Genomic DNA, 16,856 nt, shown 5'->3' with positions numbered 1-16,856 from the left:
GTGGGGGGGGGGAATGCTTTACCTGAGAGAATAGTAAATGCATGGAGGGAAGAATTTTAAGGAATGTTATGATCAACATTGTGTTGGCCCTAGAGCAGGCTTCCTACACAAGATGGGCCTTAACTGCATGGTGGTCCAACCATAATAATAATATCCCTTAAAAACATATAATAGTCTTTGAGAACATATATCAATAAATTGTGGTATTTTATTTTTGAATTGTATTGTGATTTGATGGAGGAATTCTACAATTAGGCACCCATGTTATATTATTTCATTTAGTTCTCCTTGAGACAAGGATTCCTCTTATAATATTAACATTGGATGGAAGCAGTGTTTTTTTTTTTCATCTGAGCACTGACTCAAAAATATCTTTACTGTGATCCTCTTCATACTGCTTCCATACTTGTTCTTTTCTGCTTAACTTTTTCCTGTTTCTTGGATGTCATCAAATGTTGGCACATTTTCTTGGGCATCTCCATGGAGTTAAAGACCAACTGTTATTCACACTATATCTATCATACTTCTCCTTAACTCATTTAACAGTGAAGCACTTTCAGTGTTTGTGGCAACCACTTCCACCCATTCACCTCCCTTCAAGCAAAAAAATCCCTTGTAACCTTTCTGACCACACTCTTATACAGTTTCCATGTGTTGAAAAAAAAAAGTTTACTGTACCAATCCTATTTTAAAACTCCTTTAATAATTTAATAACTGCCTATTAATTCACCTTTGAAACCCACAGATCTACAGTCTATCCTCATAGAGAGCATTTCATAGATCTGCCAGAATCTTAGTCACTCATCTTTGGACTCTCTTCTTCATCTCCTCATCCTGATGTGATCGATCTCTGAACATACGTAGCCTTATTAAACTCTTAGAAAGAGGAATAATAACCTCTCTGTTTTTACTATTCACCACCGTTTAAGTAATTGAGCTGTTTTACCTCCTTTGCAGTATGTTCTCAAAACTCTAACTCACTGTCCAAAATCATCAACAGAACCCTGGGTTTATCAGTTTCTTGTAGTCCATTTCCATCACTGTTATAAGTAACTTGTAATCTCTTCTTCCCAAAATGCATTACCTGACACTTGCCACATTAAACTGGTAGTCATTATCCTTTGCACATACTGACATCCTATTCAAATTATCTTGCAGTAACTCTGTATCATTTTCATTGACTATCACTCTTCCTACTTTTGCATCATCAGTTATTTGCATCAACAAATAACTGGATATTTTCCCCTTAAATAATTTCCTTATTTAAGGAGAGATTTAACATGGAACATTAACTGGAAAATTAGAAGTATTAAAAGTGATTACTAATAAAAACTTAGATTTAGTGACTTTGACAGAAACAAACGAACCAAAAAAAAAATGTACTGGATGCAAGGTTCAGGGTGTTTACATACACATCTGGATTAGCATGGTATCAGAGTGAGAGCTGGAATCTCTTTGTGGATAAAAAATAAATGGGAAACTTCTTTGTGTTGAGGGTGGTTGAACCATGGAATGCATTGTCTGAGAGAGTGATTAGAGGAAGAACGGTCAATGAGTTCAAGGAGTGGTGTGATAAACTTTGTGTTTCCTAAGAACAACCTCCCACGATGAGTCTTTTGACTTCATGGAGGCCTGGATAATAATAATAATAATAATAAAAGTTGGATAAAAGTTAATGAGCAATTATTAAAAGTAGGACTCAATATTTATGGAGTAGAAATGGTTATCATAGGAACATATGCCAGAGCAGAGGATGCAAGACCAGCCTTAAGGTGGGAAGACCCAATGATTAAGAAAGTCGGAAGAAAATGGAGAAGAACGGCCCATAGACTCTTTACGACCTGCAGTCATGGAGAAATCCTGACTGAAATCACAGGTCCATCAAGGTAATTATATCCTAATAAGTGATTAATTTCACAACAAACTCCATTCCAACATTCTTCTTTACATTTTCGTACAATTCTTTTTAACTTTCCTCTTAATAACTTGATACTCTTCCTGATTCTCCTGTCTACCATAACTAAACTAAGCTTTATATGCTTCCTTCTTCTCAGTGAGGTTAATATCTATGGCAAACCAGACAAATCCTACTTTTATACAATCAGTTCTTATAGCTAAAGACTGAGCAGCACGATTTGCTTTCATTTTCTTGAAAATCATTGATGGTGTGACCTTTTTTTCATATCCAGGGTGTGTTCTAAATGTATAGTATGTAGTGATATTTCAGTCGTGGGATTTTTTTTTTGTTGATGTAAGTAGTCAGGTATAGGGATATTGTATTCACAGTACTGTTCAATTAGACATAATTTTAATGAATGAATAGTAGATTTAAGATGCAAATGATATTGCATTTAGGTTGACAGTCAAATTTATAGCCAATGTTGTGGTACAGTAGCATATCAGATGATTTCATTTTGGTTTTATGTTTTTGTAAGTTTTGTAGTTTATTACTGTGGCTAGTCTTATGAAATCTTTTGTGAGAAAGGCTATATGTGAAATTACAAGGTTGGAGCTATAGCATGGAATGAGGAGTAAGGAAATAAATGCTGCTCGCAAACTTACAAAGAGATACATTATTATTATTATTATCTGATCTCCCCATGGAGTCAAAGGACTCATCAAGGGAGGTCTGTACTCTCTCTCTCTCATGCCAAAAGGTTGAGCCCTGCCTTGAACCCATTCACAGTTTCTGCACTTACCATACTTTCAGGCAATTCATTCCACTGACCAATCATGTTCCACACAAAACACTTGCTTCTCACGCCCCTGCTCACACCCTCCTTATACAGCTTCCATGGATGGCTTCTAGTTCTACTCTTGCCACCCTCTACTCTATGAAATATCTTCTTCACATTAATCAATTCAAAATGAACAATCAGAATCATTTTCCAAACAAAAGTGAGCCAGCTGCAACCAAAATTAAACCACATAGCGATTTTTTTGCATACATGCTAAATCCTGAATTTTATAGAAAATAAATCTGTTTAATCTTTTATTCCCTAAAGGGAGTAATCAGAGCTTCTTCAGCCTTAAAGAACATTTTAAGGCAACCAATCTCCATCCTTAAAGCATTTTAAGGCAACCAATCTCCATCCTTAAAGCATTTACTGATACTAAGCCTGAACTATCAATAAATCAGTTTTAGATTTAGGGTTAAAAGCAAAGTTTCCATAAGAGAAACTCTATTTGCTCATGCAAGAGATCAACCAACTTGGAGGAGTCGAAAAAATGTTTAGAAAAGTTCGTTTAGTCTGCTTAGTATGCATGCAAATCCCATTTCCACAGGGCTACAAACAGAGAGAGATCAACCTGAATTTTATTATTCATTGCATACACTGCTTGGAAAGAAGTCAATGAACACACCATAGTGTGTTCATTGACTTTCAGGCAATTCATTCCACTGACCAATCATGTTCCACACAAAACACTTGCTTCTCACGCCCCTGCTCACACCCTCCTTATACAGCTTCCATGGATGGCTTCTAGTTCTACTCTTGCCACCCTCTACTCTATGAAATATCTTCTTCACATTAATCTGGTAACAACCTTCACCAATTTATATATCCCAATCATATCCTCTCTTCTTCTTTTATTCATAAAGCTCTGTTAGTTGCATTCCCTCAATCTCTCCTCGTATTTGACATTCCACAGAACCTGACACTAAGTAAACCTTCTCTGGACCTTCAATACATTTTCATCCTCAGGTGACCAAATTTGTGCACAGTAGTCCATATGTGGCCTGATCAAAGCCTTATACAGGGGAACCATAAATTCTTTGCTTCTGCTTGTTAGTGGCCTTGTCATTATTGCCACAATCCATTTGGATGTTCTTACAATTTTTGCAATATTACCTCTAAACTCCAAGTCTCTGTCCATCATCACCCCAAGATCTCTCATCTACTCTACCTCCTTCAAAGTTTCTCCATTAATTGTATACTGTGCATTCCAACCTTGCCTACCAAATTTCAAGACTTGCTTAGCAGCATTAAACTAATAGCTTTAATCATTTACCCACTCACATAATCTATTTAAATCTCATAGCCCTTCCCAACTTTGCATCATTAGTGAACAGCTGCACATCTCCAGTTAAGCTGATCCCAATGTCATTAACATACAAATTAAACAATAATGGTCCCAAAAGAGATCCTGTGGTACCTTCACTAGTGACCTTCCTCTTTTCGAATATCACTCCTTCATATACAACCTGCTGATACCTGTCCACCAGCCATTCAGATGTCCATCTTACTAGTCTACTATCTAATCCCATCTGTTTCAGTTTATCTACCAGCTTGTCATGTGGCAGTCTATCAGAGGCCTTTCAAAAATGCAAGTACACCACCATATATAAGCAAGTTTGTCAACTAGCTGTATAGTATCAATGAATGAATAGAAATATATACACGTTTGCACAAGAATAATGTTTAATTTGCTAAATATTTCGGTCTGAATATTACAGACCATCTTCAGTGGCTACATAGGAATAGTTTTAAAAAACAAAGCTTTGTTTTTTAAAATTTGCCAAATATTTCAGACCGAAATATTTAGCAAATTAAACATTATTCTTGTGCAAACGTGTATATATTTCTAATCATTATGTCACAAGTATTGTTAAAAAATCAATGAATGAATGTATTCCGCAGGTCAAAAAGACTGAATACGTTAGGTGCAAAATGGATGAATGAGGGGATTAAGCATGAAATCTTGAAGGATAAAGGCACTTTGGAGGCACACAAGTGAATAATGACAATAATCAGTGCACAAAGAGTATAAAGAGCAGGCCAGAAGAGTGACTCATTTGGTAAGGACAACAAAAGTGCAGTATACAGAAATTGGCAAATCAGACCAAGAAAAACCCTTGGGAGGTTTTTCAATATGTGGCAAGCAGAAAGAAGAATGATTATGGTAAGGTGATATTAATAGATGAAAGTGGGAGATTGGACTGCTGCAGAAGACATAGTCTAGGCATTCAGTGAGCGGTTCATTAGAGTGTTTCATCCTCAGTGTGAAATCAGAAGCTCAAGTGGATGACATGAATGACATAAGAGAAGACTTAATGGTGAGTGAGCAAGAAGTTTATGATGAGTTAAGTAAGCTAGATGTCAATAAGGCAACAGGACCTTTCCAAGGAGTTAGCATCATCCTTGGCCTAACTGTTTAACAAGTCTTTCAACAGCACAAGTCCCAAAGGAGTGGGAGGAAGGCTAAAGCAACAAATTACAGGCAAAGCTGTATACCTGGAGTTGTAGTGAAGGTACTAGAGAGAGAGGTTGGTGCGATATATGATACAAAAGCAGGTTGATAACAGTGGTATTATTTGTGCTTGTCAGCATGAGTTTGTTAAAGGGAGGTCATGTCTTTTACAAACTTGCTTATGTACTATAACAAGATGTTAAATGTATTGGCTTTTGATAGATTTTCACACCACAAGTTGGGCACTGAACTGAAGCAGATGGGATTGGATAACAGACTAGTCAGTTGAATAGGTGACTGGCTATCAGATAGGTATCAGCAAGTTATGTATATGGGGGGGGGGGGTGCTATCTCAAAAGAGGAAAATCATTAGTGGTGTGCAACATAGGCCTGTTTTGGGACCACTGTTATTTAATTTGTACATTAGTGATATTGCAGTAGGTGTAACTGGTGATATACAACTGTTTGCAGATCACGTAAAACTGGAGAGAGTGATGAGGAATCAATGTTATCAACGGAATCAGATGTGGTCTTAGAGGAGAACTTGACTAGATTATATGAGTAGGCAACACCATGGGACTGTCAAATCAATACTTTAAGCCTAAGGTTCTGAAATTTGGTAGGCAACAATGGTATGCATTCATAATTTGTTGGGGAAATTTTAGAGGAAGTTCAGGAGATAAGAGACCTTATAGTGATGGTGGACAAGGATCTGAAGTTCAGAGTTCACATTACACAAGTCATGAAGACATCACATCAGATTATGGCCATGATGTACAAGACCTTAACTTGTAGAAATAAAAAGGTCTTGTTCCATTGTATAAGGCCTTGATCAGGCCTTGTGTGGATTATTGTGCACAGATTTGGTCCTTTGGTTTTCGTGATGATGAAGATATATATATATTGGAAAGGGTCTAGAGATGACTGTCTACGATTATATCTGGTCTTTGGAATGTGGGATATGAGGACAGATTGAGGTAATGCAGTTTGCAATGACTTGTAAATAAGAGAAAGAAATGAGATATGATGGAGACATTTAAGTTGGCAAAGATTGTTATCAGATTAATGTGGAAGAAATTTTTCATAGAATGGGAGAAGGGGTACAATAAGAGACATAGCTGGAAGATGTATAAGGAGGATTTGAGCAGGGGCATTAGGAGCAGGTTCTTTGCATGGAGAGTGGTTGGTGAGTGGAATGTGTTGCCTTACATTATGGTGAATGCAAATACATTGAATGTGTTTAAAGATTTGATGGGTTTTGTGTGTAACAGTGTTTATCTCCCATCAGGTTTCAATAATAATAATTTTTTGTGATGAAGACAATTTTGTAACTGGAGATACATTTGACAGTTTTATAGAGGTTATGGATATGTGGAAACTTTGAAATCGTACAGGAGCTCTTTAAGGTGTGTAATATCTTGATTTAGAATGGTGGTTGATGACGAGTATTTGCAAGCAGTGATAAATTATGTTAATATGATAGATTTTTTTATACAGTAAGAATGATGGGATGAGAGGTGCGAGTAATTTCTGATATTTGTAAGTTTATGATATACTTTTGTATTTATGTGATAAACCAATCTTGTTGGGGTCAGATTTAAAAAATTGATAGATTTTTCTTTCTCATATTTGCTCATCATCATCAAATTCCTGACATGAACCCTCAAGGGGTGTATAGGATATGATAGTACTACATGAAACATTTACATCATTACTAACTTCCTATCTACAATTTTCCTCCAAATCAGTCTGCTAATTGTCAAGACTCCAACATTATCATACCTTACATTTCTATTGTCTAAAGCACTTTTTATCATATCAATCGACCTATATTTTGGTCTTCCTCTGGGTCGTTTTCCTGCCAACCTGGCAGAGAACGCTTGTTTTGCTAATCTTTCCTTGCCCATTCTGTTTAAGTGACCATACCACCTGAGATTATCTCTGCTAACGCATTCTTGGATGCTGACAATGTCAAGTTCTTTTCTAATATCCTCGTTTTTAATATGATATTGCCATTGATGCCATCTGTTCACGCCTCTAATCTTTCTCAGGACTCTCATATCTGCAGTCTCTAGTCTTTGATCAAGTGTTTTACTTCTGACCCAGCTCTCAGATCCATAAGTTAAAACTGGTTTGAACACTGTCTTGTATACAGCTAATTTAGTATTCCAACTAATTTCTTTCTTATTCCATATAAATTTATTCAGTTGACTTCCTACCATACCGACTTTGTTGATTCTATTGTCTATTTCCATATTTAATTTACCATCTTCAGTAAAAATCATGCCTAAGTAGCTCAAATGTTTTACTTGTTCCACAGATTCCCTGTTCACAACACAGTTGACATTTTCAACGATTCTGCCTATTTTCATTGTCTTTGTCTTTTTAATGCTGACTTTCATACCATATCTATTACAACAGTTATTCAATTTAGTCAGGGAATCTTGCAAACTCGTCGTGGATTTATTCATATGTATAACATCATCCGCATAAAGCAAAGAGCTGACATTAACATCTTCAATTCTGATATAATGTTTAATACCACTTTCCTTCATAATGTGATCTATATACATAATGAATAACAGAGGGGATAATGTACATCCTTGTCTCACACCAGATTTAACATTAAACCATCTTCCTGTACTTCCTTCAATTCTAACTGCTGACTTACAACTCAAATAAAGACTAAGTATCACTTGATATAAATGCCCCATTGACACCATATAACTGTAGCATATTGAATAGTTTCTCTCTTGGCACCTTGTCATATGCCTTTTACAGATCGACAAAACTTAAATTCAGATCTTTGTTTTATTCCCATGCTTTCTCAGTTATTTGTCGTAAAGTGAAGATCTGATCCCGACAGCCTCTATTTGGCCTTAATCCAGCTTGTTCTTCACCAAGCTTTTCTTCCACAATTCTTCTCAACCGTTTCTCAAGTATACTTGCATAGATCTTGCCAGGAACACTCAGTAGGGAAAGACCTCTGTAATTCTCACATTCAGTTTTATTTCCCTTTTTTTATATGGGTACTATGAGAGCTCTACTCCAATCATCAGGAATTCGTTCCTCTGTCCAGGCTTTCTGAACTATGCAGTGCAGCCACTGTAAGACTTTTATACCACCCTACTTCAGCATTTCTGGTCGAATATTATCTACTCCTGCTGCCTTTCCACATTTCAAGCCTTTGATGGCTTTTTGTACTTCAAGTATGGATATGTATTCCTGACTGTATGCCTGTTGGGTGTTTTTTACCACTGTGCTATCACTGCTTGTTTCATTTAGCAGTTTTTCAATGTAATTACTCCATACTTCAAGGATATCTTTTTCTCCTGTTTTCATCTCACCTTTATCATCTCTAACTCCTTTTACAGTACTCTTTCCTCCATTGCTAAGCTTCTTTAACAACCTCCAGAATATCTTACCACCTTCTTGATATTTATTTTCTATGTTCTTGCCAAAGTACTCCCATGACTTTTGTTTAGCTAGTTTTACACAGTGTTTCGCTTTCATACATTTGTTTCTGATTTCTCTAAGAGCAAAAGCTGACTTATTTGCCAGGAACTTTTGATATGCTTTCTCCTTTTCCTTCACTGCCTCTTTAACTTCCAGTGTCCACCATGAAGTTCTGGTTTTTCTATCCTTGCAGACAACCTCACCACATGCCTCTCTGGCTGAATCAATCAGGGTTTTCTTCAAGGTTTGCCACTGAATCTCCAAGATTTGGTTCTCAAACTCTTTCATTTTTTCTTCAACAATCTTTGTGTATTTTAGTCTACAGTTCACATCTAAGAGCTTCTGAACTTTTATTTGCTTTAAAACTTTCTTACATGTTATTCTTTTCAATATGAAATTCAATTTTAATCTACTCAAGACTAAAGAGTGATCACTTCCAATTTCAAATCCTCTGTACACTCTGGTGTCATTCACCAGAGAAAAAACATCACTATCAACAATAACATAGTCTATGAGACTTTCCTTATTCCTTGTCTCTTCTCTCCATGTGAATTTGTGCACATTTTTATGTCGGAACATGGTGTTAGTAATAACCAGTCCATGTCCTGAGCAGAAATCCAACAGGTATTTGCCATTATTATTAGCTTTGCACTTTTCTCCAAATTTTCCTAAAATATTTTTGTATGTCTGACAATTATTATTATTATTCAGGCCTCAATGGAGTCAAAAGACTCATCGTGGGAGGTCCTTCCTAAGAACATAAAGTCCATAAAGACTCATCGAGGGGATGCCCCCCCCTTAAGAAACACGAAGTCTATCATACCACTCTTTAAACTCATTGACCACTGGTTATCATTCCGTTGTATAAGTCTCTGATCAGACCACACTTGGACTATTGTTCTCAGATTTGGTCCCCAGGATTTGATCAGAGACTTATACAACGGAATGATAACCCTCTTATCTCTGCAGGTCAGTGTCCTTCTCATAATTGCAGCAGTCCTCTGTGTTACCTTTACCACTTTTGCAATATGTCCCCCTAAACGTCAGGTTTCTATCAATCATTAACCCCAGATCTCTTGTCTCCCTTACTTTCTCCAGTATAACTCCTCCCATAGAATATGCAGCATCCCATCGATGTTTCCCAAACCTGAAGACCTTACATTTTTGCTGCATTAAACTGATACACCCATTCATTTGCCCATCTATCTAGCTTATTCAAATCCTCTTGCAGGGCTACCACATCTGCACTATTACTAATAATCCTTCCCAGCTTCGCATCATCCGCAAACAACTGAATATCTCCTTGCAATCCACTGGCAATGTCATTGATATAAAGGATAAGCAATATAGATCCTAGTACTGAGCCCTGTTTGACCCACTTGTAACCCTCTGCCTCCTTGAAACTCCTCCACCTTACACAACTCTCTGATACCTATCAGACAGCCAATCCTGAATCCAGTTGATCAAACTGACATCCAGACCTATGTGCTCCAACTTAAATATCAGCTTATCATGTGGCACCCTGTCAAATGCCTTCGCTAAGTCTAAGATAATTGCAGTATATGCCTTTCCCTCATCTAATGTTCTTGTAACTTTATTATAAAAGGCTAGCATATTGCTAAAACAAGAGCGCCCTTTCACAAATCCATGCTGACTCTCACAGATAACATTATCATCATCTATCAACAATAACATAGTCTATGAGACTATGTTATTGTTGCTGTATACGGTCCCTCACTACTTTCTCCAAGATCTTAACAACTACTGATGACACACAGACTGGCCTATAATTAGACACTTCCAGTCTGTTACCACCCTTATGCAATGGCACTATCTTACCTTCCTTCCATTCCCTGGGCACCTTTCCCGCAGCCAGACTTTCATTGAAAAGCCAGGTTAAAGGCACTGTCAGTTCCCTAGCACATTCTCTCAAAACTCATGGTGAAATACCATCCAGTCCCACAGCTTTACTGACATCCAGAGTACTTAGTATCTGAAACACACTCTCCTCCTGTACCTCTAAACCTCGAACCAGCCCTATCCCTCTAGCATTAAAACTGACTCCTCTAGGATGAAATACTCCAATAAAGTGTTCATTGAACAATTCCACTATGTCCTCTGCATCAGTCACTCTATTCCCATTTTTATCCCACAATATCATTCTTCCACAGTCATTTCTCCTCCTACTGGCCACATAGCTAAAAAATTCCCTAGGATTTTCTTTGGATCTTAGGGCCAATCTCCTCTCATATTCCAGTTTCACTTTCCTTACCACACTAGTCACTCTTCTGGCCTGTGTCTTATATTCTTCATGCATCTTCTCTTCACCGGTCTCCTTATATCTCTTCCATAGCCTCTTTTTCGCATGCAATTCGTGTTTAATATTGTTTGTCATCCACTTTACTCCAAATTGTGTCCTCTTCTTCACTCGTGGTATACAACTTACCATTGCTGCTAACAAATATTCTTTCACAATTTCCCATGCACTAATGATATCCCGGCCTTCCAATTCCTCTCTCCATGAAACTTCCCGAAGTTGACGTCTAAGACTATTATAATCACCTGCATTATAATTCCACATAAGTTCCCATCTCTTTGATACTCCTGCATGTCTATTCATTTTCCAAGTCAGAACAATATGGTCACTCTCTCCAACTGGTGGGAGAGATGTCAACTCAGTTATTATCAACTCTTCTGATGCTATAACCAAATCCAAAACTCTTGAACCTCTTGTTCTCTCTGTTACATGTTGCCTAAGACATTTGTCCCTCAAGAATTCTAGAAATTCCATTCCCCTATTGCTACTTGCATCTTCCTCTCTCCAATTTATACTACTGTAGTTAAAATCTCCCATAACAATCATTCTTTTTGCACTTGCCAAACTTAGCTGTCTAAACATCTTCTGGTCCCCATCCTCTGTGCTCCTGGGTCTGTAGCAACACCCCACTGAATATCCTGTCTTGCCTACCTCTACCTCACACCATACGCTCTCAAAATCATTTGTCTCACTTCCTTCCAAAGCCTCCACTCTTAGAGGACATAGGTCATCACTTATCATAAGTCCCCACCACCATGCTTTCCCCTCCTATCCTGACGAAAAATGCTATACCCAGCGACTTCTATTCCTGTTGTTATATCCCCTTCTGTCAACCATGTCTCAGTGATCCCAATAATTTTTGGCCAGGCTGATGCTATCTGGGCCACCAATTCCTCTTCTCTATTCCGAATACTCCTAAAGTATAAAGCATATAAATGCCATTGTTTCTATACCCAGCATTATCCCTTCTAGACTCCACTGGGCTCAGTGTTACCTGACATCATCTCCCTTTTCCCAAGTATCCATTCCCACAAGAGGCCACCCCTGCTATCATCCTCCCTGGGACACACTGACTCGTTCAGAACAGCAATCTCTCCAGATGCCTACGTCCTTCCTCATTCAAATGTAAACGGTCTCTCGCATACAATTCCTCTCTTTCCTCAAATGCACTCCAAGCATCCACATATACCAGTCCTGTCTTGTCACACATTCTTGCTATTATGCCATTCAATATCACCGATCTTCTGCTCAGCTCATCATTATCATACCTAGGCAACACGCACACTATTTTTCCTCTCCCTCTCTTCTTCCGTACAGTCTCAAGCAAAAATCTCATATCTCTCACTGCCCGACTTACATTACCACTCAAGTCATTCGTTCCTACCATCACAATCATCTCATCCACCCTTTCACCTCTCTTAATTGCCATAGCCACCCTTTCTATTGTTCCTCCTGGCAAACACTCCTCACGCATACTATCTTGAACACCACGGATCATTGAGTTGCCATACATTATACCTCTTACCATTCCCTCTCTCCTATTGTTTCCATTCTCTCCTCTTCTTTCATTCCCATAGGTCTCTCTCATTCCCTCTCCTCTACTGCTATTCTCTCTTCTAGCATTCCCATACCCCTCTCTCTCTCCTACTGTTTCCATTCTCTCCTCTTCTAGCACACCCATACATCTCTCTCATTCTCTCTCTCCCACTGTTTCCATTTTCTCCACTTCTAGCACTTCCATATCCCTCTCTCATTCCATCTCTCCTGCTGTTTCCATCCTCTCATCTTCTAGCATTCCCATGCCTCTCTCTCATTCCATCTCTCCTATCATTTCCATTCTCTCCTCTTCTGGCACTTCCATATCTTTCTCTCATTCCATCTCTCCTACTGTTTCCATCCTCTCGTCTGCTAGCATTCCCATGCCTCTCTCTCTCTCTCATTCCCTCTCTTCTACTGTTTCCATTCTCTCCTCTTCTAGCACCCCCATACCTCTCACTCATACTCCCTAAATTCTCTCTCTCTCCCCTACTCTGATTCGCCTTGCATTTATCTCTTCCATTCTCCTAATCTTATCTTTCATACTTCTGCTCTCATTCACAAGACATTCCACCTCCTCTTTCAGCTCATCTATCTCCTTCTGCAGGTCAGTCACTCTTAATCTAAATTCACTCTCCCAAACAAAACCATCTCCTACACTTTCACAGTCATATGCTCTCCGCTCTCTTTCACAAGCCACATATCCAATTCCCGAGACGCATACATGCCGCAAGTACTGCATGCCACAAAGTCCCTTATGATATTACTTATAATAGAGTTCTTAAATGGCGGAGGACTTGGCGATATGCGACTTGCGACTGCAGCTGAATCCGCCATCATTCCTTACTGCCGAGTAGCTTAATCTATAATAATTATTCAATTAATAAATTCCGTTAAATAAATAAGAAAAAAATACAAACAATTACAAGCAAAAAAAAAACATTTAAGTACACTAAATATAATTAAATATAACTAAACACAGTAATGGAAACTTAGCTTCGTTTTGTCTTCCACCGTTATTATGCATTCAATTCCTACGGTAACCAAAATATATTATATTGCGACAGCAACTAACTTCCAAAAAACAACCACTGTAGTACACTCGTATTCAGAGAAACAATTTAGCACTCAAAAATGTAGAAAAATGGGGGAAAAAAAAACAGACTATTCACTGATTAAAAATCACTTTCTTCGGCACAGCTCAAATTCACCGCCACTTGCTATGGCGACACTAGCGACACTTTCCAATCATTTCCTACTCTGCTATTTAGATCCCCAACAAGGACCAACTTTTCCTTTTTTCATTGTGTCAGTTGCCTTCCCTAAAGCATAAAAAAATTCCTCTACTTCTAACCTTAGTAGAACCTTCTGTGGGACCATAGGCACAAATAAGTCTCATTGTCCAATTCCCCATTCTGATATTTGCCCACATTACTCTGCTTGAGATTGCCTGCCATTCAAGAAGATTAGCCTCATATTTAGTGTTTAATACTATGGCTACTTCTTCTTTTCTTGATTGTCATTGCCTGAATATAACATTTTGTATTTATTGCTCAGAATGATCTCACCAGTTTTTGTCTTTTTTGTTTCAGTCACCCCTATTATGCTGATTTGGTACTTATCTAATTCCTCAGCTAGCTCCATTTCTTTGCCATTCAGGCTTCTTATGTTGATAGTACTGATCTTTAACTCTGGTGATGTTGAGTTGGGGTGTGTTTTCAGATTTGTTCCAGTAGCTGACTTTTGCTGTTTGCCCTGGTTCCCTAGCGAAAACAATGGGGGCCTTGTTTAACCGGGCGATGCCCCAGCCGGCATGAAATTTTGTCATGTTGTACCATCATTTTGTATATTGGTTTAAGCCAATAAGAATAGCCAATTGTTCGCCTAAATCCCAAATTGCCTCGTTTGTTCGGTATCCAGGTAGATACCCTACAGGGTGCACCACGAGAAGGTGAAGATTGGACATTAGGTCAGAAGCCCTGGTCGGTTCTCCGCATTCCTTTAAAGACTATGTGGAGGTCTCCTCTCAGTTATACAGCTTTGACCCTTAAGCACCCATCTCTCTCTCACTCATATTTGCTGGCAAATTGTAATTTGTGTTAGTGTGGAACTCTCATTACCAATACATAACATATCATCAACATGTCTTCCTGATAAGAAATCCCTATGGGGAGGGAGGAGGGGGGAAGAGAATAGAAGTTGTGATTCAGCAGTGTGGGTGAGAAAAAGTTCATTAAGTTGTTCACTGATGCTTTTGCCTATTAGAAGACCAAAAATCTGTTCATAAATGTTTTAATTATATTTTTAAAAAATTGGCTGAGATGATTATTATTATTGTTATTATTATCATCTGACTTCTATGTCTATGGAGTCAAAGATTGATTGCGGGAGGCACACACTATTGCACCCAATGCTCATCCAACTGCTCGAAGCAAAAAGCTTTAAACTGAATCAGTTTGTCTACATTCACGGCACACTCAGGCAAATGCATTCCGCTCACCAACCACTATCCATTCAAAGAACCTGCTTATCACTCCTTTGTTCACACCTCCTTATACGGTTTTTGGAAATGGCCTCTTGTTCTACCCCCACCCCTCTCCCATTCTATGAAAAATCTCTTCAATGTCAGCCTGATAACAACCTCTGACTAGCTTATATGTCTTGATCATATATCCCCCACCTCTTCCTCCTATTCATGAGGTTTTGCAACTTACATTCTCTCAATCTGTCCTCGTACTCCACATTCCAAAGACTACTGACCACCTTTGTGATTCTTCTCTGGACCCTTTCCAATATATCATCATCACCATGAAAACCTGGTGACCAAATCTGTGTACAATAATCCATATGAGAACCTGATCAAGGCCTTATACAATGGCATCATAACCTCTCTGTTTCTGCATGTCAGGGTCCTCTGCATCATTGCCATTATCCAATATGATGTCTTCACAGACCTGAATTTCAGGTCCTTGTCCATCATCACTCCTAGATCTCTCATCTCCTCTACTTCCAATTATATTATAATCATCTCCTTTACTTCCTTATTATATTGATTAATGAGAGGATATGTGATGAAGATAACTGTTTACATTCTGCTGAATTTGAGTCATTTATGAGTGCAGAGTGTGAATGATAGCCAGGGTTTTTGGAATATCATTGTTCATAAATAGGAATGAGGCATTAAAGGAAGGGAGAATATTGCCATATGATGTGATTATTTCTTTTATATGATTAAAAAGTTCCCAGTATTTTTAATCAAAAGTTGTGAATGTTTTATTTTTATTAATTGAGAGACAAATTTCAATATAACAGGGTTGTTTATGAGAGATTGTAAGGACATATTATTATTATTGCACTCTCCATGGAGTCAACAAAACTCATCATGGGAGGTTCATTCAACTGACAACATATTTATCATACCAAATCTTAAAATCCTTAATACTCCTTGCATTAACAACACATTGTGGTAATGCATTCCATTCACTCACAGTTCTCCATGTAGATATGGGATAACCTTCACTTGCCCAAAAATAATTTTCAAAATTCCAATTTTGAAAATTATTTTTTCAAAATCATTTTTAATATTTATTTATATTTCATTTGTTTGGTATAGTGACATGTAATATATTTATATTCCAGATATTACTTCTTCATGCAGATGAAGAAATGTTAGCTATCAAAAAGCCTGAGGTAATAACTACTCCAGAAGGTATTGGATGTAGCTCTATACTTGGAAATTATCCAGGAAGTGTAAGCAATAAATTAAACTTTCTTAATTAAAATATAAAATACTGCAAAAAATACTGTCATATATAACTCTCATGTAAACATTACCTGAAGTTTTGGTATACTTTTTAGCTGATAAAAAAATGATGCCTAAAAATTAAATTCTATTCCATGACTCTGAAATTACATTGCACAGTATAAAGGATGGATTTGGTTTTTTACTGATATTGTAGATAACACAATAGCATCATTTTTGTATTGTGTTATTTCCCCAGAGATTTATTTTATATCACATTAATGAGAATTTACTAGAACATGAGTAGTTTTGAATTTATCTGAAATACTTTATGGCAAACACATTAATAATATTGAAAGATACTGTAATTTATATTGTTTGATATTACACAAATTAGATAAAATTAACTAACTAGTTTTGCTACTTCATAGATGGTAGTTTCTATAAGGTCTAAGTAATGTATATACAAAGTGCAAAGAATGTAGCTAAACTGATTAACATAATCTTTGGTTCTGCTTTCTCCCTCTCTCTCTCCCACTGTCAAATGTTTTAAATGTCATAATTGAAGACTATATTGAATCAGACACTTAGATATGAGACTGTTTTGATATCAGG

At 37.5% G+C, this 16,856-nt stretch overlaps 1 protein-coding gene across 4 annotated transcripts in view; it reads left to right on the top strand.

Annotated features, from left to right (window-relative positions):
* LOC150097032 (beta-alanyl-dopamine/carcinine hydrolase-like) overlaps positions 1-16,856 on the top strand; it is a 165,096-nt gene that overhangs the window by 81,284 nt on the left and 66,956 nt on the right. For all 4 annotated transcript variants that reach the window (XM_090408508.1, XM_090408511.1, XM_090408510.1 and 1 more), the window contains exon 5: positions 16,139-16,249. In XM_090408508.1, the coding sequence (XP_090264634.1) occupies positions 16,139-16,249 (111 nt within the window). The remainder of the gene's footprint in view (positions 1-16,138; positions 16,250-16,856) is intronic.

Source organism: Typopeltis vanoorti, chromosome 18 (assembly GCF_054136105.1).
Source record: "Typopeltis vanoorti isolate ZY-2024b chromosome 18, IOZ_Tvanoo_1.0, whole genome shotgun sequence".
Classification (NCBI taxonomy): domain Eukaryota; kingdom Metazoa; phylum Arthropoda; class Arachnida; order Uropygi; family Thelyphonidae; genus Typopeltis; species Typopeltis vanoorti.
Note: the sequence above shows the minus strand (reverse complement) of the source record. Positions and strands in the feature narration are given on the sequence as shown.